Source organism: Gallus gallus, chromosome 1, assembly GCF_016699485.2.
Source record: "Gallus gallus isolate bGalGal1 chromosome 1, bGalGal1.mat.broiler.GRCg7b, whole genome shotgun sequence".
Taxonomy (NCBI): Eukaryota; Metazoa; Chordata; class Aves; order Galliformes; family Phasianidae; genus Gallus; species Gallus gallus.
The window spans coordinates 35732779-35758192 of NC_052532.1; the positions used below are offsets into that span (position 1 = coordinate 35732779).

At 39.0% G+C, this 25414-nt stretch overlaps 1 protein-coding gene across 2 annotated transcripts in view; it reads left to right on the forward strand.

The window, feature by feature from the left end:
* Positions 1 to 25414, forward strand: part of MYRF (myelin regulatory factor) — a 43201-nt gene that overhangs the window by 12037 nt on the left and 5750 nt on the right. For both annotated transcript variants that reach the window (XM_015282916.4, XM_040669423.2), the window contains 15 exons: positions 1505 to 1652; positions 3612 to 3807; positions 4892 to 4968; positions 6475 to 6585; positions 7137 to 7227; positions 11399 to 11599; positions 12004 to 12112; positions 12599 to 12708; positions 15069 to 15232; positions 15832 to 15895; positions 17012 to 17097; positions 17856 to 17927; positions 18038 to 18084; positions 18181 to 18342; positions 22500 to 22562. In XM_015282916.4, coding sequence (XP_015138402.2) covers positions 1505 to 1652; positions 3612 to 3807; positions 4892 to 4968; positions 6475 to 6585; positions 7137 to 7227; positions 11399 to 11599; positions 12004 to 12112; positions 12599 to 12708; positions 15069 to 15232; positions 15832 to 15895; positions 17012 to 17097; positions 17856 to 17927; positions 18038 to 18084; positions 18181 to 18342; positions 22500 to 22562 — 1701 coding nt within the window. The remainder of the gene's footprint in view (positions 1 to 1504; positions 1653 to 3611; positions 3808 to 4891; positions 4969 to 6474; positions 6586 to 7136; positions 7228 to 11398; positions 11600 to 12003; positions 12113 to 12598; positions 12709 to 15068; positions 15233 to 15831; positions 15896 to 17011; positions 17098 to 17855; positions 17928 to 18037; positions 18085 to 18180; positions 18343 to 22499; positions 22563 to 25414) is intronic.

The window sequence follows — 25414 nt, forward strand, 5'->3', positions numbered from 1 at the left end:
GTGTCCTGGTGACTCTGAAATGGTAGAGGTATTAACAGTCCATTTGCCACTTCCAGCTTTGGAGCAGTTTATCTTTTCAGTGTTTTTGAAAATAAGGACCTATTTATATTTGGCAAAGAGAGGTGAAATATCAGAAGTCTGTTCTCCCTGACTGCCTGCCCTCCAAATATTGTGCCCTTCTCCACGTGTGAGCCTGCAGATGATACCATATTCTGCTGACATGCTTGGTGCTAAATAGAATGGGCAAAGAAATGTGGGTCAGTTCAATAGGGAATTAATCTGGTGTGTGAGCAAAACAGATCGCAGTTTCTCTTTTTGATCTAATTTATCAGCTCCATACATTTTCTACAGTTTGCCTGAGGAACTTTCAGCCTCGTGGAAGATGTGAGAGTTGCATGTTATTTCTTTAGAGTTAGTTATTTCTAAGCTGAAGTCTTTTCAATTTTTTATTAATGAGTAGCAGGTGGGTTTACTGGGGCAGTTTGCCATTGGTGCCTCCTTTTGTTTGATCAGTGTTAGCTGATTGTGAGTAGCTCTCTAAGTCTGCCACTGCTGGAAGAAGAAAAGAGGCAGTTCCACAGCAGGCACCTCTGTATCTAAAATTCTTATTGCTGGTTTTAATACTTCAAAGACACAACTTTAAATATGCTATCTTTAGGAGTCTGTATTAATTAAATCTTGCAAATCCACACGTAGTGGGAAGAAGAGCACAACCATTGAAAAAAAAAGCAAAGGCATGGGAATCTTCTAGAAATGAAGTGTGAATGCCTTATTTAAATATGTTCACCCCCTTTGTGTGTCAGAAATGGGGATTCACAAGTGATGCTTGGGCCTGAAATTGTTCTGGTCAGGGTGAGCTCTGTCTTACTGTGCTGCCGCAGGCCATAGGAATAGAAATCTTTGCTTATATGCTCACTAACATATTCTCTCCCATCCTTACTGCACCCCATTTATCTATCTGTCTCCCTTACTGCATTTTCCTCTGTCATCATGAAATGTAAAGCACCCCTAAGAATTACGGTTGACACTGTTCGTCTCATAATGCCCAAAAAGCATTAACCAGCTAACCACAGTGGAAACTGTGTCTCCATCTCTGGAACTAGGAACCTATCGCAACGAATATATTCAGTTTAAACTTGTGCTGGAGAGAATGGGAAGTGTCTGTATTTCTTTTGCTTCTTGTACTTGCGCCGCACTTCTTTGTCCCATTTTGCTTCTTGCACAGCTTCTTACAGAGCTACTTATTTAGCTCTCCATTTGGGGCTGATTCCTCCCCTCCCCCACTTCCAAAGGAACTACACATCCTTTGGGAGACAATAAAAATAGGAAATGCTACTTATGTCATATTTTGCAAATTAGGCAAGCAGAGAATTTTATTTTCTGGGACAAGGTCTTGTGGAGTAGTTGTGAAGGAAAGTTAAGATTTAAATATATTTGGAATAATTTGTGCTTTATGTATGCCATTATATAAAAATGTTAATGCGGGATTTCTATCTCTCTACAGCAATTCTCAAGGACTGTGCTGCTGAAGTGCAAGAATATGACAGTGATGGACAGAATGCAGCTTTGGAAAAGTGCTGTCAAGCTCTAACATGGCAACTCTATCAAACTTCTCAGTGGAACAGCTTAGTGAACTCCAATTATGAAAAACTGTAAGCACTGAAGATTGCACTTGGAAAAAAGTTTTTTCTTTTTTTTTTTTTTCCTTTTTTTTTTTTTTTTCTGGCACTGTATAGGAATAAATGCTACATTTGTCATCCCTTGCTCTTCCCGAATATAAGGCTGGAGAAGGAGGTATAGCAGTTGTGGGGTATGAATTTTTGGATGTATCAGATAAGCTCAACTTCAAGCACTGCTTGAAATTCATGCTAGGTTTTCTGATTTCCCTTCAGGGATTTCAGAGCAAAAGAAAAATGAGTTTAAGCTGAATACCTGTTAGTTTTTATTTATTTGGTTAAGCACATTACTGAATATACTTACTGAGCATATTGCATGTAATGGCCTGAAGCATTAAAGAAGTGGAAATAGAAGATACCTGTTTTACTTCTGGGCTTGCATAACTGAAGTCTTCTGGCTACAGACATCTATGTAAAGTGTTCAGTCAAGAACTAAAAATATTCCTGTATAAAGCAGAACTGTAAGAAACCTCCCAGTGCTTCAGATGTGTTTGGGATAAGAAGTGTCCATCTGAATGGACTCTAATTCTTGCTATACTTTCAGCTGGTGGCTGCAGTCGATCTCCGAGATGATGATGGGAGCCTTCTCACCTGCTGCCAGCCCAGTTACATTTTAATTCCTGCAGACTTAAAACTGAAATGCCAGACTCACCTTTCTTGGTGGCTTGTATCAACAGAGATAAGACAACGTGATGTTTATCTTTAAAAAATCCATAAATGTGTGATTAACATTACGGGCAATTAAGATACTATTAGCAGAAGAAATCAGTTTTTCACTTAAGTGAGGTCAATGGCAGAGCTGTTGTTCCAAGATGCACTACAATTTATGGTATGGTGCACAGTTTTTGCTTCCAAGTAGGAGCAGAAATTAGCAACAATATGACAGTGTTGCTTTGAAATAGTTTGAAAGAACTTTTCTCTTCATCCCTTGTGTCAGAGAATCTGTGATTGTTTGGAAGGGACTCATTCATCATTTATAAAAAATAACAAAGTTTGTACATCTTCTGTAGAGTCTGTATGTTTTGACTCTTCCAGCCAATAATATACAAATAATTGGATGAGTTCTGAAAAGCCATCTTCAGTGGTTGTAGTAATGAGAGTTGCACAGTACCATCAGACAAGAGATAGTAATCATCCAACTTTTATTAGCAAGAAAGGACAATGCCCATATAAGAGAGCATTGTCATGTAGTTCTGTTATTTCAGAATTATCCATCACTTAAATCAGAGAACTGGAAGCATTATTGGGATGGTGAATTCACTGGCTGTTTTAGAAAGATCTGTCCATATCTTTCCTTGTCTGCTGTTAATCATAAAGACAGAATATTCTTTCTCCTTGGGTGACAGATTGGTCCTTTAGAATAAATGGAATGGAGTTTTCTTAGTTGAGGTAGGACATTACAACATATTTTAAAAATGAGTTTTATAGTGGTCTGTCCAGAGGGTCAGTTTTTATAACTTTCCTGTTAATTTGAATAGAGGCTGCAGAGAAATTTGGTGTGGGAACTGAGGAACAGAACAGGGAATCTTGCTCTCTCGTTAGCACATTGCTGTCTGCAGCAGTTGTTCAACTCTGTGGTTTATAGAAATGTTGCAGTGAATACTTGAATATACTAAAATATTTTGTTGTACTTGTAGGTGCACAGAGTTCCTTCATGTCATCTTCAGAGTTATAAGTGAGGATTATGTAAGCTCCCCACGTCTGCTTTCCAAACATTTAACGTGTCAGATGAGAATTAGAGTACATTTCACATGCATTTTCATTTTTACACCTTGAAGAAACTAAGAAAATAACTGTAGAACTGGTGATTGAATGCTGTATTTCCACTCTCATTTTGTCCGTAAAAGCAGATGAATTTTTAATCCATGCAAAAAGTAGGAACTAAAGGTATAAATATGTCTGTACTTAAATTTCTATCCTTTCTTGTTTTCATAGACCTGCCATAGGATATCACATTGTCACAGACAAAGGATTTAATTTTTCAGCAACAGATGATGCCTTTGTGTGCCAGAAGAAGAATCATTTCCAAATCACAGTCCATATTAAAATCTCTGGTCATCCAAAATATGTCAAAACTCAGCTGGGGGTGAAACCAATAGAAAAGTTTTACTTGAAAGCTTTTGGAATAAGGGCAAGTATTTATCCTCTTTTTGTGCACTGCTTTTAATGTTAATACATGATTATCTGTAGAATAAGATCAATAAATGAATCCATTTTGTAAACATGTTTGACCAAGAACTGATAAAAGACAACTCGTCAATTTACTAATGACTTCTGTGTGGAATGTTATGGGAGTGATGTTTTGTGGATGCTTGTGCTTGATACGTGCTGAAAGGTACAATGTTTGTCTTACTTATGGTTTCAGTCACGTCCCTCTCACTGTCTGGAGTTTTCTTCCCTCTGTGGGTGGTGTGGTGATACCAGCTGGTGTGTAGGTGGCCAGTTTATCCACTGGCCAAATAGAAGTGTTAAAAGAAAAGCTCAAAAATCAAAGAAGATGAATCAAATCTTTTTTTTTTTTTTTTTCCCTGAACAATTCACATGTAGAAAACCAATGCAATGCCCATGTTTCTTGACAGGTTTTCATTCTAAGAACCAAATTCTTCCCAGCCAGTATGGGTCCACCATCTTACATATAGAGAATTAGCATAAAATTTTCTTCTTTCTGACAGATCTTACCAATTTTTCACTTCCTTTCAAAATTTAGTGATTAAAAAAATTCCTGTACCTGTTTTGATTAATATGTTCTACAGCATTAGTGCAGAAGAAATTACTGAACATTACTGTTGTGTGTTCCCATCTGAAGCAAAGTGCTGACTGGCACCATCCAAGAAAGACTCAGACATTACATTAAAGCAATTCAGCCGACTGCCGTACATAGCTCAGTCCTCATGTTAAATATTTACATCTGTGATCTGGGATAGAAGCAAGCAAGATTCAGAAAGCATTTTTTCTTTTGCAGATTATGACATGATTTTTCCTACTTCGTTTTTTTTTTCAAGTTATGTCATATAGACGACATGGACCAGAGCACTGATCAGCTGTCAGCTGAGCAGGTGCCAATTCCCATGTTACTTTCTATGCAGTTCCATGTGAGATGAGAGAGATTGCACTGTTTCAGGCACAGTTTGCCTACTGATTAATACTGCAAATTTTGTGTGTTTCAAAATTTAATATTATTGTCTTTTGTTGTTGTTGTTGTTGTTTTTTAATAGATGGAAGCTCCAAATCAAACAATTGCTATTGAGCAATCTCAGTCAGATCGAAGCAAAAAAACTTTCTATCCTGTTAGGTAAGAATTTTGAGAAATGTATTCAATTTTCTTTCAGTTTGACACACTTCTTTCTTGGAAACCCGCAGTATTTCTAAGTCAGTCTTCTGATCTTTATTCAGTTTCGTTCTTGGTGAGCAGATAGAACAGAATTTCAGATATATACCAGGTATTCTTTCACTGAGGAAAAAAAATGGCAGCTTTACAAATGTCTTAAGTATGCCCATCCAAAGTATTTGTACTCAGCTAGCAGCATTGTTGTGTGTCTCTAAAGCTGGGTGGTGGATGCATTTCCCATCTTAAGAAATGTAAGCGATGCTCCTGTTCCTGTGCTACTGGGGCATGAGACTACACCAGGATGAGATGTGTTTGCAGTGCTTTTAAGGGGAAGTGGCTCTGCTAGAAACATATGTGCAACTTCTCCTGGGAATTGTCTGCCATTCTTCCACATCTTAGTCAGTGGCAGAATCGCTATTTGTTTTTCTGGTGTGTCTCCTGTTGGAACTGATCTGTTCTTTATAAATAATTGAAAGAGCCTTAGAGCAAAAAAAGATGAGCCGGTGTCAAGTTTGACAGGACGGCGTTGTGACAAAGGCTGCAATATGCAGCCTACAAAACTGAATTTGGAATTTGGACAGAGAGCTGAATTTTTGCATAACTACCATAACATTATCATTCTTTTTACATTCTGAAAAGTAATGCATCTGGGTGCATGTCAGTTGTTTCATGTGTCATGATGGTGCAGTTTTCACCCATAGCAGTTGAGAAGATGGAAGGTGGACTGTTTTTTTTTCTCATGCAAACTCTTTAATGTTATTATTTATCACTTACAAGAGTGGTGCCGCAGTGTATTTGAGGCATACGTGTACATTTTACGCTTTCGAACACACAGATCAGATGCAGATGAAAAAAAAACGTCAAGCAGTAAGATTTATTTATTTTATTTTGATGTGTAAATTCAAATCCAATAGTAAGAAATGATGCCCTTGGCAGGCAATAGGTTCTCATCATATAGAATCATAGAATTGCTTGGGTTGGAAAAGACATTAAAGATCATCAAGTCCAACCACAACACAACCATACTACCGTAACTAACAGCCCTCCGCTAAGTCATGTCCCTGAGCTCCACATCCAAAAGGTTTTTGTACACATCCAGGGATGGTGACTCAACCACCTCCCTGGGGAGCCTATTCCAGTGCTTAACAACCCTTTCAACAAAGAAGTTTTTCCTTTGGCTTTATTATGTTCAAGACTGTATACAAATAGACCAAGAAACAACAATTCTTAATAATAAGAGCAATTTCCCCCTCTCTGTCCGTTCTCTGTTTATCTCACTGATACAATCATTGTGATTTGGAAGCACTTTCACAAACCAGGCTTGCTGCATTTTTTACTGGAGTTCCTCTGTTGTTTTTTCATCTGTCTGTTTTTCTTAAAGCTGTTTTAATGAGTTTGAAGAAATCTGGGCAGAGCCAGGTAGATCTCCAAATATTTATTTCCCTGATCTTGTTTCTTTTCCTGTTTTAGAGTTGATCTGCCGGGGGATCAGATAACTAAAGTGACATTGGGAAGGCTGCATTTCAGTGAAACAACAGCAAATAATATGAGAAAAAAGGGGAAACCTAATCCTGACCAGAGGTATTGTTGTAGCTGATTGGCCGGTGTGTGGGAAGTGGAAAGAACATCCGCTCTACGATGGAGCTGAACTTTGTGCATCTCCATGTTGCCAAATCTTGTGGTTCATTGCTTTCAAACTCTTTGATACTGGTATCTGCTCTAAGGCCTCTCTTCTAGAGTCACAGAATGCTGTGAAAATTGAGAAATGAAAAAGGGGAATGCCTTATCCTCCTGGTCAAAGATCATTTCAGGAAATCATTGCCAGAATGTTGCCCTACATAAAGAAGAAGACTAAAAACAAACCCAATCCTTACTTAAATATTTCAGTTAATGCCATCTTTGTTCCTTTTCAGTGATTTGGGGGATTGAAAGAGCGTAATGTTTGAGAGTGGGAGAAAAAATTTCTCAATCATATTCTCTTTCATATTACAAATAAGTTTTAAAAACATTCTGGCTATCAGTATATATATTTATGTATCAGTAATAGAAATTGTATTTAAAAACTCTTATTCCCCTCTGTGACAAAGTGTTATTTCAATTTTTTTTTCTGCATTAAATCAATTTCAAATTAGGTACTTCATGCTGGTGGTTGGACTGTACGCTGTCTCTCAGGACCAATTCTACTTGCTGTCTGCAAATATCTCTGAAAAGATCATTGTAAGGGTAGGTAGAAACTTACATTGCTTTCACATTCACTGTTTTGAGAGAAGATTGTTGGGAGGGATCCTTGGGCATAAAAATATTACCACTGAATAAAAAAATACTGAGAAAAAAATATCAGTTGCATATGATGTGAGTACACTGCTATCTTGTAATTACCAGGATTAGGCATCCAAAACATTTATTCCTGGCCCCTTTTTCATGTGAGTTGTACATGGGAATCTGTGTTGGATCTGGGCCCCATCTAGGGTTAGGGCTAGGGTTTGTTGAGAGAGAGAGCACAGAGCTCCATTGTGAATGGGGTTTTAATAGCACTGCAAAGGGAAGGGAAGGGCTTCCAAATGCTTTCGGTCCCAGCCCCTTTTGTGTGTTGGTGTTAGGTGCAGGTCTGTGTTGGACCTAGTCACTAGTGTTAGGGTTAGGATTTATAAAGGCAGAAAGCCTAGATCCCCAGGGTGATTTGGGCTGAAAATGAAAAGAAAAGAAAAGGTGAAGGCTGCAAAAACCCTCCAGTCCTGTCTCCTTTTCTGTGTGAGCCATTGATAGGATTCTTCATTGGACCAGGGCACTTTCTCTGGTCTGTGTTACAGTTTGCTCAAAGAGGAAGCCCAGAGCCCCATTCTGAGTTGGATTCTGCTGGTGCTTTGAAAGATTGGTATGGGTTTCCCAGAGATTTCATTTTCCTTGCGATAAAGGTTCATGTTGCACCTAGGTGCTTCCTAGGAGTAGAATTAGGGTTAGTTTTAGGGTTAGACTTAGGTTTTGTTGAGAGAAAATGTCCAGAGCTCCACTATTAGTTGGGCTGAAGAGGGCTTGCAAAGAGAAGGTGAGGTCTGCCAAAAGCTTTCAGTCCTGGCCCATTTTTTCATGTTAGCTGAAGGTAGTGTTCTGTGTCAGGTCTGGGCAATACGTAGAGTTACCTACAGTTAAGATTAGGTTAGTTGAGTGGTAACAGTGCAGAGCCCTGGTGTAATTGAGTACAATGGAGCTGTGAGGGGAAGGTGAAGATTGCCAAAACCTTTAAATTCCCACTCCTTTTCTTCTGTGATTTGTAGGTTAAATTCCACATCTGATCTAGGCACTATCTTGGGTAATGTTTAAATTTAGTGTGGAGATTATTTTTAGGGCTTTGACTGAGGCAAAAACATAGTCCCTCGGGGCTAGGAAAGGAATATGATTGCCATCAGAATATTGCTGTCCTGAAAACCTTTTTGCTTGAGCCCCTCATGGAGCTTCATGTTGTGTTCATGGAGCATCTGGGGGGTTTTGGTTATGGCTAGTAATAGGCTTTGAGTTTTGTCTTAGAGTGTAGTAGGACCAAGAGCTTTTGCATCTGTTGGAGTGGAAAGGGGCTTCTGGAGAAAGATGAGCTCTTAAGGTATCTTTCAGTCTTGGCAGCTTTTTTTCTGGGCAGTTGTTCATGGTGAATTTTGGTGGCACATTATCTGCCTAGGTTTAGGATTACAGTCTGGTTTAGGGCTAGGGTCTGGAAAGAGAGAAAGTGCATGTGCCCAGTATGTGTAGTATTGCACTGGGACTGCTGAAGGAAGATTAAGACTTTCAAACAATTTCACTATTGGCTGCTTTTTTGTCTGGGCCATGCCTGTATATCCTCTTGTTCAACAAGACTCATTCCTGGAGCCATGGTTAGGTTTTTGGAGAGTGATAAAGCCCAGAGCCCTTTGTGAGTGGAGCTCCAGGAGAGCTTTGAAAGCAAAATGTGAAATTTCAATAGTACGGTAGAGTTTTATCAATCTGGCCACTGCTGTGTTCTTCCATTTCAGTGCACTGACACATTGTGTTTGTATTGTTTCTGTATGTTTATTTCTTTTCCTTTTTTTTTTTTTGTTCATGAATTTCCACAGTAGTGCTCTCCTCTGAATTTTTCTGAATATGGCAATGCTACAAATGTTGTCTCCCTGCTAATGTCGAAAAGCCATTGAATTTCCTCATTTGATTCCTTCTTGGGATTCTTTTTATTTCTATATGATAAATATTTTTTTTTTACTAAGATTTAGAAATGTACATTCTTCTCCAATTTTTAATGTTAGATTCTGTTGAAATTTCAGTGAAGAATGCTCCTTTGATGCACGTGTGAACAGAGCTTTTTAAAAGAAATCCAGTGAATGAGATATGGCAAACCTGCCCACTATTCCAGCCAAAGAAAAATAAGGCACAAAAGCAGAAAGAACAGCACTGGTTGTGATTTAAAGCAGTGAAAATGTCAGCAGGAAAGCTGGAGAGTATTAAAAAAAAAAAGTGGTTTTCCAGACATCTGAAAGGATTTCAGTGGATCCTGAGCTAGCCAGTGGTTCCTTTAAAGGAGCAAAGGTCTACAAATGCACTGCTGGAGAAAGTGGTTCCTTTTCTGGCCCTTTATATCCTGAAACATAACGTAACGTAACTACCATCTGAATAGTGGTTATCAGGCATATCAGATCATGCTCTAATTGAGGCAAACAGTGATAAGTGCACAACACAGTGCATTATATATGTCAAAGGCTTGTGAAAACCTGAGACTTCTTTAAATACATCCGAATTTCTCATTGCAATCATCCCCTAGTCAGGCTCAGATTTGAAAGAGTGAATTGAACGTTAAAAAATAAAAGGAATAAATAAATCGACAAAATAAATTATTGAAAGCAAATGCTTTTTCTAATTGTACAAATTTTTTCATGTGTGTTCTTTGAAAGACACTGGTTCCTTGACATGAAATTTCTAATGTGAATTCCTTTTGAACGTTATGGAGTATTTTGGGGAATCTTTGAATACGTTTACTTCAGATCCCTCACTGAAAATGTTAATTTGTTCACTGGATACTTGTCATGATTTGCATTTCCAGACTGTGTCCTCTCCAGGAGCTGCTATCTATAGATTCTGCAGGTCTGTAGAGCCTAGCAAACAGGGTTTGAATGTAATTTACACTTTAGTAGCTCAGTTTGTGAATGAAAGCAGAATTCATTTGGTAGCTGTAACTTGCGGAAATGTCTATTGGAAAGCAATTTTGTTCCCACCTATTTCATTAGGCCTTGTTTTCTACCAGCCCCAACTACAAATAATTAAAAATATCTCACCATTCCATTTTATTTTTGAGGCATATTAGTTCGACTTACATTGCTCAAAATGTCAAAAGACTTCTGATTTAGTGACCTTTTTGTGCATTTGTGACTCTTATTGTGAAAACGCTTGCTTAATTTTAAGTCAGGATGGAGGAGCCAACCTGATGGTTCCGTGTCAGGGTATCAGCTGGGGGCTCGCAGGTGGGGATTGTGGTTGCAAGTCGGCTGCCTACACTGGTCCTACTGTCAAAAGAAGTGTACATTAAGCCGAAGCCTTGGGGCAGGTTTTGGATGCCTTTATCCCCCTGAGCCACTGTTCCTTCGGTTTTGTCTATGTGATTGTCTCTGCGACGCTGCGGCAAAACAACTGCAGGAAATAGAATGGACCTGCAAAGAAGATCTAAGCTCTATAAAACCTAATCTCCTCCATGATCACAGCTTCCCAGCAGACGTTTTGATGCTTGTGAAAAGGCAATGTGTAGGGGTAGTGACCTCACTACCTTCTCCTGCCTCCCCTTCTGCTCCTTGTCTCAGTATTTCTGTTGAGGAGCAGGGCTCCTCTGCTCGGTGCAGTGTAAACAGAAAACAACACAATCCCTTTCTGCAGATGATTTACAGTTAAGTTTGTTGTTTGCCATTTAATTAATGTAGTTGGGCTTCTTTTTTCCACTTACTTGTTTTGAAGGGTTATTTGTGGAAATCTGAAATATGTGATGTTTATGGTTTGGAGCATCTATTCTATGAGAATGGGTCCCGTGAATTCAAACAAGATCACCTCTGATCTATTCAGCACAGGCTCTAAGTACAGGCTGAATATGTTTGTGAAATCAAGGGAGGCTTTTGTGTTAAAATTTGAAAAGCTGTAAATGGTGGTAATTTAGCTTACTGTGGTGATAAAGCAGAACTCAGGGGACAAAGCAATGAGGCCAGTGCTGTATGAGCAGAAACAGTTTCTTAGAACTGACTCCACTCTGTTTTTTATGTTGACGTGTTGAAAAACCCTCATGAATACAATTTGAACGTTAAAGATTAGTTATTTCAAATCTCCAATGGAATACAGCAATACTACATCTATGCTATATTGTAATTTTAAATATATATTTTTTTTCTTCCAGGCATCTAACCCAGGGCAGTTTGAGAACGACAGTGATGTGTTGTGGCAGCGAGGACACGTTCCAGAGACAGTAGTCTGTCACGGTCGAGTAGGAATTAACACAGATGCACCAGACGAAGCACTGGTTGTCTGTGGAAATGCAAAAGTTATGGGCAGAGTCATGCATCCATCTGACAGCCGAGCAAAAGAGAATATCCGGGAGGTGAGGGCTATGGAGTATTCAGGGCTTTTGCGTTTGCACCACAGCATGTTTATGGATATTGTTCTGATATGTGAAGGAGTGCCTTTAACTTGAGTGTGCTGGAATTCTGGCCTAAGGGGATGCAGTATGCCAGCGTGCTCTGTAGAGCCATGACCAGTGGCCTTTGGGAGCCTGACTGTATAAGTTGGGGGTATCTGTAAATGTCAGTTTTTCGACTGAAGGATGGCTGGCAATACAAATACAAATAGCACTCTGCTAATGTGGAATGGGAACACTGTTCATATTCTTTGATGCTGAAACTGGCCAAATGACCGTATCAGGCTTGTTACTATGTCATTGAAGTCCTAAAGGCCACTACTATTCTTGGTGCTTCAACATATTAATCTTGGTATTTGTCCAACTAGGTCGATACAAATGAGCAGTTGAGAAGAATAACACAAATGAGGCTGGTGGAGTATGACTACAAGCCTGAATTTGCATCTGTTATGGGAATAGAAAATACTCATGAAACAGGTATTCAGTCAGTTCTGTTGCCAGTTTTCATTTACATCCACTGTTGGTCATTGTGCCCTAGAGCCTTTTAACATTCTTCTATTTAATCCTCATTTCTAGAATACTGCAATTGCTTACATTTCTGTGCTTCTCTCGTGAGTTAGAAATGCCTAAATTAAGCATTTCTGGTGTTTTTCCAACTGCTATTTCAATTATTAAAGACAGGTGATAATTTTTTCAGAGGTGTAACAAGAGTGAATTACAGAATCAGAAACAGTTTTGTTCTTAAGGCAGAGAACTGGGAAGGGAATTTTAAAGGTTTCTGTTTGATTTCTGTAGAATAGAAAAGAATGTGAAATCATGGATTTTCCTACCACAGATACATTCCAGAATATGTTTGACCCTATTTGTAGCTTTTAGGATGGACAACTCAATTTAAGCACACAGTCATGATCAGTGGTATGTCGCTGCACTTCCTGACTTTAGTTTCTGTTGTCTTCTGAACAGGAATAATAGCACAGGAAGTGAAGGAGCTTTTACCTCAGGCTGTTAAAGAAGCTGGAGATGTCGCTTTTAATGACGGCGAAAAAATAGAGAACTTTCTCATGGTTGACAAGGTATGGTCTCGAACAAGAACGTGGGGGTGTGTTTTTAGACTGTTCCTTTCATGTGTGGTGCTATGAATACATCCAGTGCTTTATACAAAGAGGTCAGCCTGCACAAAACCAGTTTGTGGCATGCTATTGAGAAAAATGGAACCATCAGATGTTAGTAAATGTTTGAATCTTTTAAAAACAGGAGGTATTTACATACATTAAAACATCATTATAATAACAAATAATCATACAGTAGAAGTGAAAATTAAAAAAAAAAACACCACCACCACCAACAACAACAAAAAACAAAAAAAGAATCCTTTAAATTCACTGAAAAAAGGCAGACAGCGATTTCATAGCATTGGTCCAAAGGGTTGGATTCCTAGAGCAGGTGGGGAGAAGGGCTTTCTGGAGAGAGCACGGAAAAGAAGATTAGAAAATTTGCAGCCTTCATAGCTGATTTATAGATCCTCATAGAAAAGAGCTAGCATTAGACATTTTACATGGTTTGATAGTGATAGGATGAAGGGAAATAAATTTAAATTAAAGAGGGGAGATTTATGTTAGGTGTGTGGAATTTCTTTACTCAGAGGGTGGTGAGGCACTGGCACAGGTTGCCCAGAGAAGTGGTTGCCCCATCCTTGGAGTTGTTGGCCAGGTTGGATGGGGCCCTGATCCACCTGATCTAGTATCAGCCCTGCCCCCAGGAAGGCACTGAAACTAGATGGTCTCTCAGGTCCCTTCTAACCCAAGCCATTCTATGATTCTATGATTCGCTGCTATTTCAACAAGGCTGGGTAAATTACTGCAGTGCCATCTTTGCTTTCTATTCCTTCTCCTAACAGCTGTGGCAGAACATGTGAATGTTCAGTTCTGTGACCTTGATGTAGGGGGGAGACAGGGGACTGAGAAAGAGCTCCATCTAACACCTCAATGTGTAAACCGAACGTAGAGCTTTGGGGTATCTAATGTCTCAGATAGAATATCTGCGCTAAGTACGAGGAGCTCCCATCATCAGAATATCTTTCTCTTCAGTAACAAAAGTACGTGTGCGTAACAGTGCTTCTTGTCTCTTTGCTTGCAGTCAGGCAGATGATGAGGCCTTGAATTTTGTTACCTTGCATTCCAATTTTTGTTCAAAATAAGCTAGGTACTTGTTGGTGTGTCGTGTCTTAGTTACCTGTGGAGAGCTGTCAAACTCTGTAAAACTGATTAATTGCATTACATTTGAACTGGGCTCTGTTACATTCTAGGGAAATATCTTAATGGTGTGGAAATTTGATGTTTTGGGTCAAGAGTTATTCTTCTCCCTTTAACCTCATGGTGCTGAATATTTTTGTCATCAGTGAGTCAGTAAAACTCTAATCAGTCTTTTCTGTTTGTTTGTTTTTCTCAAAATAACGTATACCTTCATTTTGGGGGAGTGAGCCATTTTCTTGGCTACCTGAGGTCACCCAGAATAAATTCATGCCTGACTTGAAGAGAATGGAATGAGTAGCTTCTATGTACCATTGACATGAGGGTGACTGACTTGTAGGATTGATTTCACAGTTCTGTGCACAGAAGGTTATTTTGAAGTCACTCTTTAGTAAACAGGCTGTTTGCTAAGGTTTGTCAGTGGAGAAGTTTGCAACTTACCACTGATACCTGTGATCTGGTTTTGTTTATACAAAATACTGACTGTTTTTGCAGAATGTAGTCACCTTTAAAAGAAAGGTGTGTGAGGTATTTACAAGGCAACAGGCAAAACTAATTTTGCCTTACTGCTCTATGGCTGAAATAGGCTGGGACAGTTAGTAACATTAACTGCCAGTAATAGCTTTGTTTAAGGTGGCATCCAAAAGAGGAGAAGGCATTATGTGGCCATCACAGCTTAACCTTCTGGTTTGGATCTTTCCCTGTATTACCGCTTCTGTATAATTCATACTATATGTGGGAAGAGCCCAGCTTGTCTATCCTGTACGTAAATGGTTGGATGGACGTTCTACTGGGAGGGTTCTGAAATCAACGCTCAGCTGCAACACTACAAATCAAATAGCAAAGCCTTGCTTTGACAGCTTTAGTGTTAAAAATTCAGCACCGTATGAATTCAAAATATAGTTTAAATCCTTGGTCTGCAAAAAACCCTTTAGTTTCAATTTTTTCGGTAAGTCCTCGTTTTCAATTTACTGCAAATTGAGCACAAGCAATTTTTCAATCTAGCAAATGGGTTTTATAGTCAAAGTGACCTCCCATTTACAGTGGCTTAAACTGTGTTTGCATTTTAAATATTCAGTGTGTCCTTCTGTAGGTGAATTCTGCATGCATTACTGCTTGTTGCATCTAACTGATGAATGTACCGTACCTGCTTTTGTCATTATTTTGCCCATTTTGCTTCTCAGGATCAGATCTTCATGGAAAACGTAGGTGCAGTAAAACAGCTTTGCAAACTAACCAACAACCTTGAAGTCAGAATAGAAGAATTGGAACAGTGGAACAGAAAACTGGCCAGGCTGAAACGGTTAAGCAGCTCAAAGTCATCAGTCAGTGAAAGGAGCACAGTCAGGTACCTCAGTCTGGGGTGTTCTCTGATAGTTGTCACAGAAAGTAACAGAATAGGCTCTGTGGTAGAAATTAAAACTGATTTTGCTTGACAGTTGAGCTCAGCTCTTTTCAAGCGATAAAGTTGGGCAAAAAATTGCAAAACTCTTGTATGTTTTAAATCACCAACACAGTTAATACGTGAAATGGCAGTTAAATTGCAGTCATTTCTGTAGTTGCTTCAGTTGTGTAAATCAAAATAGATTCTGTCCAGTTACAGCCCTGCAACTTGGAAATTAGTGCTGAGAGAGGTCTGCAGAGCCTCTTCTGCAATAAAATATCTTCATTACTGCTTCAGTGAAAGCGATGATCATTTCTTATTTCTAAGCCACTTTTCCAAGTTTTCTTTGAAATCACATGTAGAACCTAATAACATACATCTGAATGAGTTAACTGGAGTCTTTTGTTCTTGAAAATGAATCTGATGATTTTTCTGCCTTTCTCTTTTTAAATGTTACAATTGCAAAGCAAGCGACGTTAACACCCTAGTGAAAAAAGTCACTTTTTTTTTCATTTACTGCTTACTGAAACATTTGAATGTCAAAGAGGTTTTGTCTCTTACAGCAAGTGTAGTCGAGCCACTAGTCTCTTGCCATCGAGAAAATCAGTCCAGCTAAAATCCAGCAAGGTGAGTGAAACTAAATACCTGAAAGATGCCTCCAAGAGGGTTTTTGTATGTGCTGAAATGCAGATGAAAGTTTTTGTGCTTCTAAAAATATAATAAAATCCCTTAGCTAGAATTATTTAGCATCATTCTAGAAGCTCAAAAGTTCCCTATACTAAGACAGAAAAGACACTTCTTCTTCTTGTGTATGCACTGTGTGTATGGGACAGATCCATATTGGTGTGCAGGAGAGAATTGCTGAGCTAGTTGGTGAGCTTACATGATGCAGTGCAGCCTTACATGCAAATGATTCAATTGCAGTTTGGAAGTATGTGAAGTGATCATTCTTTCTCAGCTTAGTTTCTTTGTTGAGTCTTTCTCTGTGGCTTTTTGTTTGCATCTCCTGTTTTGTACTGGTTAATACTATCTTTCAGGTGGTAAAGACAACTTGAAGCAATAGGATGTCTTTCCTATTGCTACAAGACTGTAAGTTGCCAGTCCTGAGACAGAATGAAGAGAGCCATTTTAATAGGGACTGAATGAGTTAGGGAATATCTGTTGATCTTTTTCAGGACAGTCTTCCTAGGATGCTAGGTCCTTTTTTAAGGTGATTCAGTGCACGTTTACCTGTCTTGCTTTTGACAGTGCCAAAGTGTGAGAAAAAATAGTAGGTTGAATGCTCTTTGATCTATAAGAGCAGTCAAATACTCCATGATCTAAGCTCATTCTATTTGCTTGAAAAGTACCTTTCTTCTGTATTTACATCAGCCCTGGTTTCATGAGGTCTAAACATACACTGAAGGCTGCTCATCTTTTAGATGTGGCCACTGCTCATGGAGTTCTTCATTTAATTTTTAAATTCTTGAGGAACATGAAAAATGGCAGCAGGAAAAGAGAAGGAGCTGTCATTTTTATCCATTCTTTCTTTCTGTGTAATGTTTGTGTCCCCAGACTATCCACAGTGTGCAGCACATTCATGCTTTTAGAGAGCCTGTCATTGCTCAAGTGTTTTGCTTTAGAAGTTGACCACCATTTAAGAGTGGTGCATATGGTCCCTCTGAAAGAAAAAGAAATCAACTTTAAGTCGGACTAGTGCAGTATTTCTTTATTTCTTTACCTGACCAAACATGTTTTTTCTAGGTCTGTATATCGAAGAGGAAAGAGTCTTGCTCCAGGAAGATTTTCCGGGTGACTATATTAGCTTTGGTTGCTGTTATGGCACTATGGTAACAACTAATTATCAACAGTTGCCTTGTTTCTCCCTTCCCCTTTCTAATAGTTTCATCAGAAAGAAAAATGTGATTTTTTCTTTTTTTCTATCACTCTTCCTACTTAAAGGACACAGTATATTAAAATTAATAGTGAACGTGCCTGGTAATATGACAAGGTTGAAGTTGTTTTAGGAAAGTGAGGTCTGTGTGTAGCACACATACAACTGTCCACTGTCCATGTAAAAAACTGTGATGCACCTTGAATGCATCTTAAGTGCAAAACCAAACTCATGATGCTCTGTGTATTTTATGCAATTGTTCTCTGCCTAAGTACAACTTCTGATGTACGGAGTGATTCTGTTGTGTGAAATTAAATTACCCATCTCATTTTGATGGGCAGTTCTGTTGCTCTGAAAATTTAACTCGTGTTATCGGATTCTTAGAAAGAAAATTTTACTTGGGACATTGAGATTGCCATTTTCTGCTTCTAGTTCCAAAGCTGTGACTTACAGTCTCTCCATGTATCTTGAACTGATGTTTTGATTCTATTTGCAATGGAAAACTGACTGTATTTTGTGTTGAATTTATCTGCATACAAGAACGTCATCTAAAAAATCCTTAATTCAGTGAGATTTTCCCCTCCCTAAAGGGGAAGTAATTGGCTAGTTAACCCTTACATTACAGCATTTGGGTAAGGTGTTATCAAGGTGTTATTAACACTGTGTCACTTAGAAGACTGATGTGAATTTACAGAAAAAATTATCTTTTTACAGTGCTTTGACAATATCAACCCTTTATGTACTTAGCATCCATGACAGACGTCTTGAGAAACATGTTGTTTCCAGGCAAGTATTTCAACAAGTGCTAGAATTAATATTGGATTGTGGACTGATCTGTTTTGGTCCACAGCTGTGAATAATAATTCTTAATAAATTGCTTTTCTTTCCTCCATCAGCAATACCTCAAGTTCTGTTGTACTCTTTCCCTCTACCACTATGGCAGGTACTGTATCTTTGGCAGTCAGCATGCAAATAACAGGTTGTTATAAATTCCAATAGACACGTAGCACTGGTGAGAATTATGTCATATTTTCTTTAGCATTGCAGGATAGCACAACTTCACAGAGCGCACAAAGCATCAACAGGATTCCTGAAGTGAACTTCTGTGATCTTTTGCCTTGTGACAAGGTTTATTGTTGTCCACTTCATCAAGCAATAGTCAAATATCAAAGTTATGAGGAAACCAATTCAGAGGAAATGCGTAAGTTGAAATGTGAATTTCTGGTATTTGCTATTTCAGTACAGTTTATAGGAAGAGTGTGAGGGAAGAAGCAGGAATATTTGAAAGTAGTTAGCTACCTGAGATAGGGCCTACTTCAGAGAGTTTCAAAACTGCTGATAGAACTAATAATCACACTGCCATCAGTATTTTTTTTAAATCTCTGGCCTGGCTACCTTCAAGAGTTCTGGGTCCTAAAATGTTTTGTCAGATGTCACTGTTCTTCCTGGCCATTCGCAGTAAATGATTTGATGTGAAGCAGAAAGTCACTAATCCCTTTAATTAACCTTTGGCTACAGTTGGCCAGGAATTCATTGAGCATAGTGAAGGTTGAATGTACAGTTTTAAAACAAAACCCAAAGCACTTAATAGTGTCACAGTGTGGTCACACTGCATCTGTTCTGTGGGCAGAAACAGAAATTCAACTGCCAGAAAACATAAAACTTCCAGTTATAACTGATCACTCAGGCAGTGATTTCATGTAGAGAAATATTATTTGAAGGCAGAGCTCTATGAAATAAATTACTTCTACTGGAGTGAATTCTCCTTCAGATATTGTATACCAGATATTATGTGTGTAATATACGAGTAGGTGTATTACTTACAACTTTTAAGACATTTATAAGAAAGAGTTTATACATAGAGTTATGTGCCAGTTGTAATCTGTATTCCTCAGTCACAGACCTTAACATTGTCAGTGTGAAGAAGTAAGTGTTAGTATTACTAAACTCAGTATTCATACTTCTCCTTTCTTGGTCTTGGCAAAAATTCTTGCATCAACCACAGTTGGTGAGTTGAGGTGAAACTGGGGACAGACACAGTTCAGCCTCTGAAGCACAGATTTCTACAAGGACAGACGTTGCCACTTGCTGTGAAACTCTTGCCTCGTGAACTGCTTCAGTGAGGTTCACTCAATGGCCATTTTTTATACTGCAAAGTGCTGTAGTCTGCAGACAAGCCGCATGTTAGTGGTCCTTGCTATCCTGGTGATTAATGCTGCAGTAAGCCCTGTGGCAGACATAGTTCAGTACAGTGCTTTCAAGAGGTCGTGTATCTAAGTGATTTGTATTAGTCTGAAGCCTGAAAGAGTGTTGATTAATTAAAAAGACGTTAATCTCATTTACAAATGAGGGAACTGTAGACAGATGAAAATGAAATATGAAAACCTTCTATCCCCAGCTGGCTGCTTTTGATATTAGGTGGAAAGAGAAGATAAGAATAAACACAAAGCATTACATTCTCGAGGTCTTATGCTCCAAATAGCATTAAGTGTAGACCCAAGAGTGAAAAATCAACACAGTACACAAGCTACTGAAAGATTTCAGAGCTGCCCAAGTTTAATGAAGCTGAATTTATCCCCAGACAGAAGAATGTCAATATGAAATCTAAACAGAAGGAAAACCCACAAGCTGCTTAATGTAGCTGTGGCCAAAATAAATGAAAAGTAAAATCAAAAAAGAACAAAAAGCTGAGCATTAAGTATGGGGAATAATCAAGATAAAAAGTGGATGTTTTATAATCAACTGATAGGTCTTGGTTCATGGAAAGCTAAAACTATTTGAATTACATGCTAACTTAGGAGTGCATAATCAGCAGACCTTTTATTGTTCTGCCATATGAAACCTGAATTCTGTGAGTGAACATTACTATTGGGCACATCCATTGCAAATCCTACTTTCTAACTTCTCAAATTTGTTGAGAAGGCAGCTGCTAGGAGCGCTAGAAAGGAAAGCATTCATAAGGAAGACAAAATTTATTAAGCAAAAATTCAGGACATCTTTGTGTAGTCTACCTTAATGTGGCATTATTTCCTTATACTTTATTTGTTGTAAAAACTGGATTCTCTGAAGGATTTCGACTTTCTAACTTCTGCTGACTTTAGTGGAAATGTGAAGTATGAATACTCATCAGCATCTGGGCCTTTCTACCCACTGCTTCCATTCCAGTACTGCTCACTGCTTGCCCATTTGCGTTGTGCCTCTGGTAACCAGAAGCTGTTCTTTCTTTCTCTTGGAGTACTGTTCCTTCTTAATGTCTCTCCCCTCACAGTAAATGCTTAGTGAGTGTTCCAGGTGGATTTCAGTCAGTTAATGCATATCACCCTCAGATAGTAGTTGCAGATTCCTATCAAGGTACCATTACATGAAATCATCACCATTTCTTTTCCATACTGCTTACAGATTATTCCAGCTCATATGAATTAAAACCAGAAAGCATTTGAGGAAAAAAAAAAAAAAAAAAGATACCAAATTTATTTGATAAGTTTATGTGAATCTTGTCTGGAGAGCGTGGTTGTTATCATTTCATACAGCTCATGCCCATACATTTGTTACTGAATAAAAGTAGAACTTCCCACCCCACACAGACCTTTGAGAAAGACATCTGATTTACTGTAGAGGATAGAGCAGAAGCATATCACCATTTACTGAAGTCTACAGTGTTTTTTCAGTAGTTCCTGATGTAGTGGACTAGCAACTTGAGTTCTACTACAGGGAAAAAATCTACGCTGGTAATTGACTCAGTTTAAATTGTTGAAATCTCAGTTAAGAAAATCTGTTTTCTTCCTAGTTTTATACAATTTCTGATACCCCCTTAATGCCTTCTTCCACAGTCTGCCAGGCAAGAAATCACAATATTAAATGTTTAGTGATTCAGAGTATGTAGTAAGTATTCCTGCCAGCACTTGCATAGCTGAAGTATTATACCTACGGGGAAAACATCTTTCTTTCAATGAATATTCTACTGCCTTTACCGACAGGTTTTCCTATGGAATGGTTTTCAGTTAATGAAAATGCAAAACATGAGGGAACACTCAGTACATTGCTAACACACCGGATAGTAGATGACTTCTAAATGCAGCACTTACTATCTAAGTTGGTGAAACTGGCAGTTCTGTATGAGGAGCAAGTAAATAGAAAATGGATGCATAGAATAACTAGCAGCAGTATCATTGATTCATAGCAGAACAGAAAATGCTGGAAATCTCTGGACATTCCTATTTCCCAGTAGTGAAATAAAACAAAAGCCAAAATCTGGAATAAATAAGCAAACAGTAAGGTCAATGCAGCTGTCTTGTTTCAGTCTCATGGAAATGATGCATTTTGACCCTTAATTTTTGAAAGCAGATTTTTATGTAGTGAAATAGGGACTTCTGTCCTAAACAGTCATTCTAAATCAGAATGTTTCTTTTGGAAAACATGGAAATGGTTCAGTATTCTATTAATGCACGATCCCGTTTTTTCCCCAAATGAAATGGTATTTGATGAAGCATTTTACTTTAGGCAAGATCAACATTCCCGAGTGCCAATTTATTGGTGACATTTCTCTGGACAGATACTTGGCTGGCAATTAGTGTAAAAGCACAGAAACAGATTTAAACCATCTTCCATGGGCTTGAAAGGCCTTTTGCTCTCCTCAGATTGTACTCCACAATGGTTATTTGAATGATACTTTAAAGTTCACTTTTCTGGAGAAGTGTTGAGTGCCGAGAAAATTAATAGAGCAAAAGAAAAATTCAACAACTGAAATTTTCCAGCCTAGTTCAGCCTTAGAAATTATAGAGGTGACATATAGTGACTGTGGTGATGATATTAGAGTTCTGTATTAGTTTCTTTAGTTAAATGACTCATCCCTCTGTGTTTGAAGTGCCACGTCTTGGCTCAGTCCTCAGCACCTTACATCTCAAATTCAGAAAGCTAAGTTATTCCTCTGGCCTACCTTTGCATGGCCGATGCCTGCTTCTGCATTTTCTCACTAAAAAGAAAGAGTTGCTTTATGATCAGATTTGTGCTGGAGTGCCCGGCTGGATGTTACCTTTCACTTTGTCTTTTTATTGTGATTACTGGTGATATTCTCAGTGTGGGATGAAATATTTTCTGTTAGGCTATTTTTTTTTAAATGCCTGAGATATCCTGCAGAATTTCAGAAGACTGCTTGTTGGTACCTACAGGCATCTTTTGTCTGCAGAAGTCTTCTTCTTAATAGAGCTGGTTTGCATTTTAAAGGCTTCTCCTGTTGATGATGAATGCCTTTATCTGAGAGATAATTGACAAAAATGTCTTGTGGAGTTGTTTCCGTATTTTGCTGTTATAAATATGCAAGGCTAACTTAGAGGACATTTGTAAATACTCCTCTCACAGGAAACAAATGTGACGTGTTACTTGGAGGAAATACTGACAAGAGACCTGATCTTGGAACTGACTGTAAGTCCTTTTTTTTTTAAAAGCTGTTGAAAAGTGTAATTGTACAAATTTGAAAGGCTGCCTGTAGGGCTGGAATTCTACTGCTGGAATTTGGAGAAGTTAAAATTATTACTGGTCACTGTAGGAAATTAGAACTTAGGAATCTGTTAAATATCTGTGGTTGACCTTAATTTTCTTATTGCAATTCTTACGTCTTCAATAGATTTTTGTAGACATTCTGGCTGCCTTCTTCAATGAGTTCTACTAGTTGGCTTCAGATGCAATGAAATGACAAGTTACTGTTTCTTCATGAGCTGAAATCGTGTAAGGTGATAGGTAGTGCTAACTCCTATGCAGCAAAATGCTTAAACATTGTCTGTGACAGAAAAACAGAGTGTAAAGGAAATGTTTGAGGTTGGTCTGGATGACCTACAGGATGCTAGATCAACATCAGCTGCTGAAGGGGACCATCCCTGCCTTAGGCATTCATTCTGCATGAGCAGAAGTCTTTTCCAGACTTTTCTAATCATGTAGAAGCTCTGTTTCAAGTCGTATTTTGTTTGGTTGGTTGTATAAAAATGTTTGAATAAAGATTGGGGAATACTTGCACGATAAAATGTCTGTATACTGACATGAACTTAAAGGAGGTTGGTATCTAGAGTCATATGAGTAACAGTACACAGGTTCTGCTTGTAGCTTGGGTGTGTTCCAATTGGGATGATCTTGGAAAAATCATTCCCCTTTTAAGTTTTTTACAGTGGCTGCATAACTCACAGTGGGGCCTCTGTGGCATTGCTATGATATATATTTTAATGAGGCAATGTGTCACAGGGAGATGTTCTTCCACACACTAGTTCTTTGTGATGAATGTGCTCAGTTTTCATCTGTGTGGAGATCTGCATGCTGGAAGTTGAATAGATACACAGGCCAGCCTATAATCATCAACTTCCCAGTGTTCACAGTTCAGTGTGGAAAACAGGCTTGGACCTGCTGAACCATGTCCTCTACATGCTTCCTGCACAACATTGCCAGATTGTAAGGTATCAGCACCTCAGTACTTCAGGGAAGAGCCAGAGCGTAGCTGTCTGCTGGCAGCTCACTCACTGCATCTCCATCTGGGTTTTCCCCATTCTATTGGCAGTGTGAATCTCAGTCTACTTGGTGGGATTAAACCAATTCATTCCCTTTGCTTATGGACCTCAACACAGGCTGAAGTGGGCTGGCAAAGGGTCTGAGTTTTTGCCTAATCATGCACATACGCTGATGGGATGCTATAGATGTATCCAGAGGAAGTAACCTTTGTGGGATGCAGATCAGTGCAGTTACTCCAAAGCCAGATCTGAAAGCAGAAGCTGTGCAGCTGTGTCAGCATGCTGGTTCTTGCCCTGAACTCTCCACAGGGCTAGTCTGCCTCAGGGAAAAGCCATGTCATTGTAGCTCACCATAACTAAGAGATGCTGGCCCAAGGTGTCACAGGAAGTCTGTGGCAAACAGGGGAACTTGATCCATCCTGGCTAGGAGCAAAATCACTCTGATAATCAGTTACTTTCCTTATATTTCCTGGTAATCAGTGCACCAGCTGTGCTTTGAAGGTCTATTTTCCCTCTTGAAACTAGTGGTTTCAATTAGGATCTAAACACCTAACTGCATTCTGTGTTGCCCAGAAAAATATTTCATATATGTGCATATGCATAAACTCTATTTATATACATCTGTTTATACATAAGATGGTTTTTATTTCATATTCCCATTTCTTGAACTGTAAACTTCTGCCGAATTCAGGATGTAGGTATTATGAAGTCATCAGTCCTGCCAGTGCTGCTTTTAGATCTCCCTATTGCCAACATGGGACACTGAAAGGACTGTTGTTGTTAAACCCAGCTTCAGCTGCTTGCTCAATTGTTGCTGTTTGCTCAATTCCCCCAAGTGGGATGGGGGAGAGAATCAGAAAAAAAGGTGAAACTCATGGGTTGAGATAGAGAGAGATGAATAGGACAGAAAAGGAAGGGGTGGTGATGATAATTGTAATGATAGAATATACAAAACAAGTGATGCACAAAGTAGTTGCTCACCATCCGCTGACCAATGCCCAGCCAATTTCTGAGCAGAAGCAGCCCTCCTAGCTGATTTCTTCCAGTTTTCTCATTCAGCATGATACTACATGGTATGGAACATCCATTTGGCCAGTTTGGGTCAGCTGCCCTGGTTCTGTCCCCTCCCAGCTCACTGTACTCCCTGCAGCATCCTTGCTGACAGCAGAAGCTGAAATGTCCTTGGCTCTGTGTAAAGACTGCTTAGCATCAACTAAAACATCAGTGAATTATCAATATTATCCTTATTCTAAATAATTCTCATTCTAAATCAAAAACACCACACCATACCATCACATTGCCAGGAATGTGCCCTCACAGCTCAGAAAGCAATCTGCATCCTGGGCTGCATCAAAAGAAACATGGTCAGCAGATCAAGGGAGGTGATCCTTCCCCTCTCTACTCTGTGTTGGTGAGACCTCACCTGGAGTACTACGTCCAGATGTAGAGTCCTCAGTACAGGAGAGATGTGGACCTGTTGGAGCGTGTCCAGAGGAGGGCCACAAAAATGATCCGAGGGATGGAACACCACTCCTACGAGGACAGACTGAGAGAGCTGGGGCTGTTCAGTCTGGAGAAGAGAAGGCTCCGAGAGACCTGAGAGTGACCTTTCAGTATCTAAATGGAGGCTCAAGGTCAGGCTGGACCAGTCTCTGAGCAGCCTGATCTAGCTGTGGGTGTCCCTGCTCATTGCATGGGAGTTAAACTAGATGACCTTTGAAGGTCCCTTCCAACTCAAACAATTCTGATTCTACAATTCTATGATCTACAAGAAAGAAAATT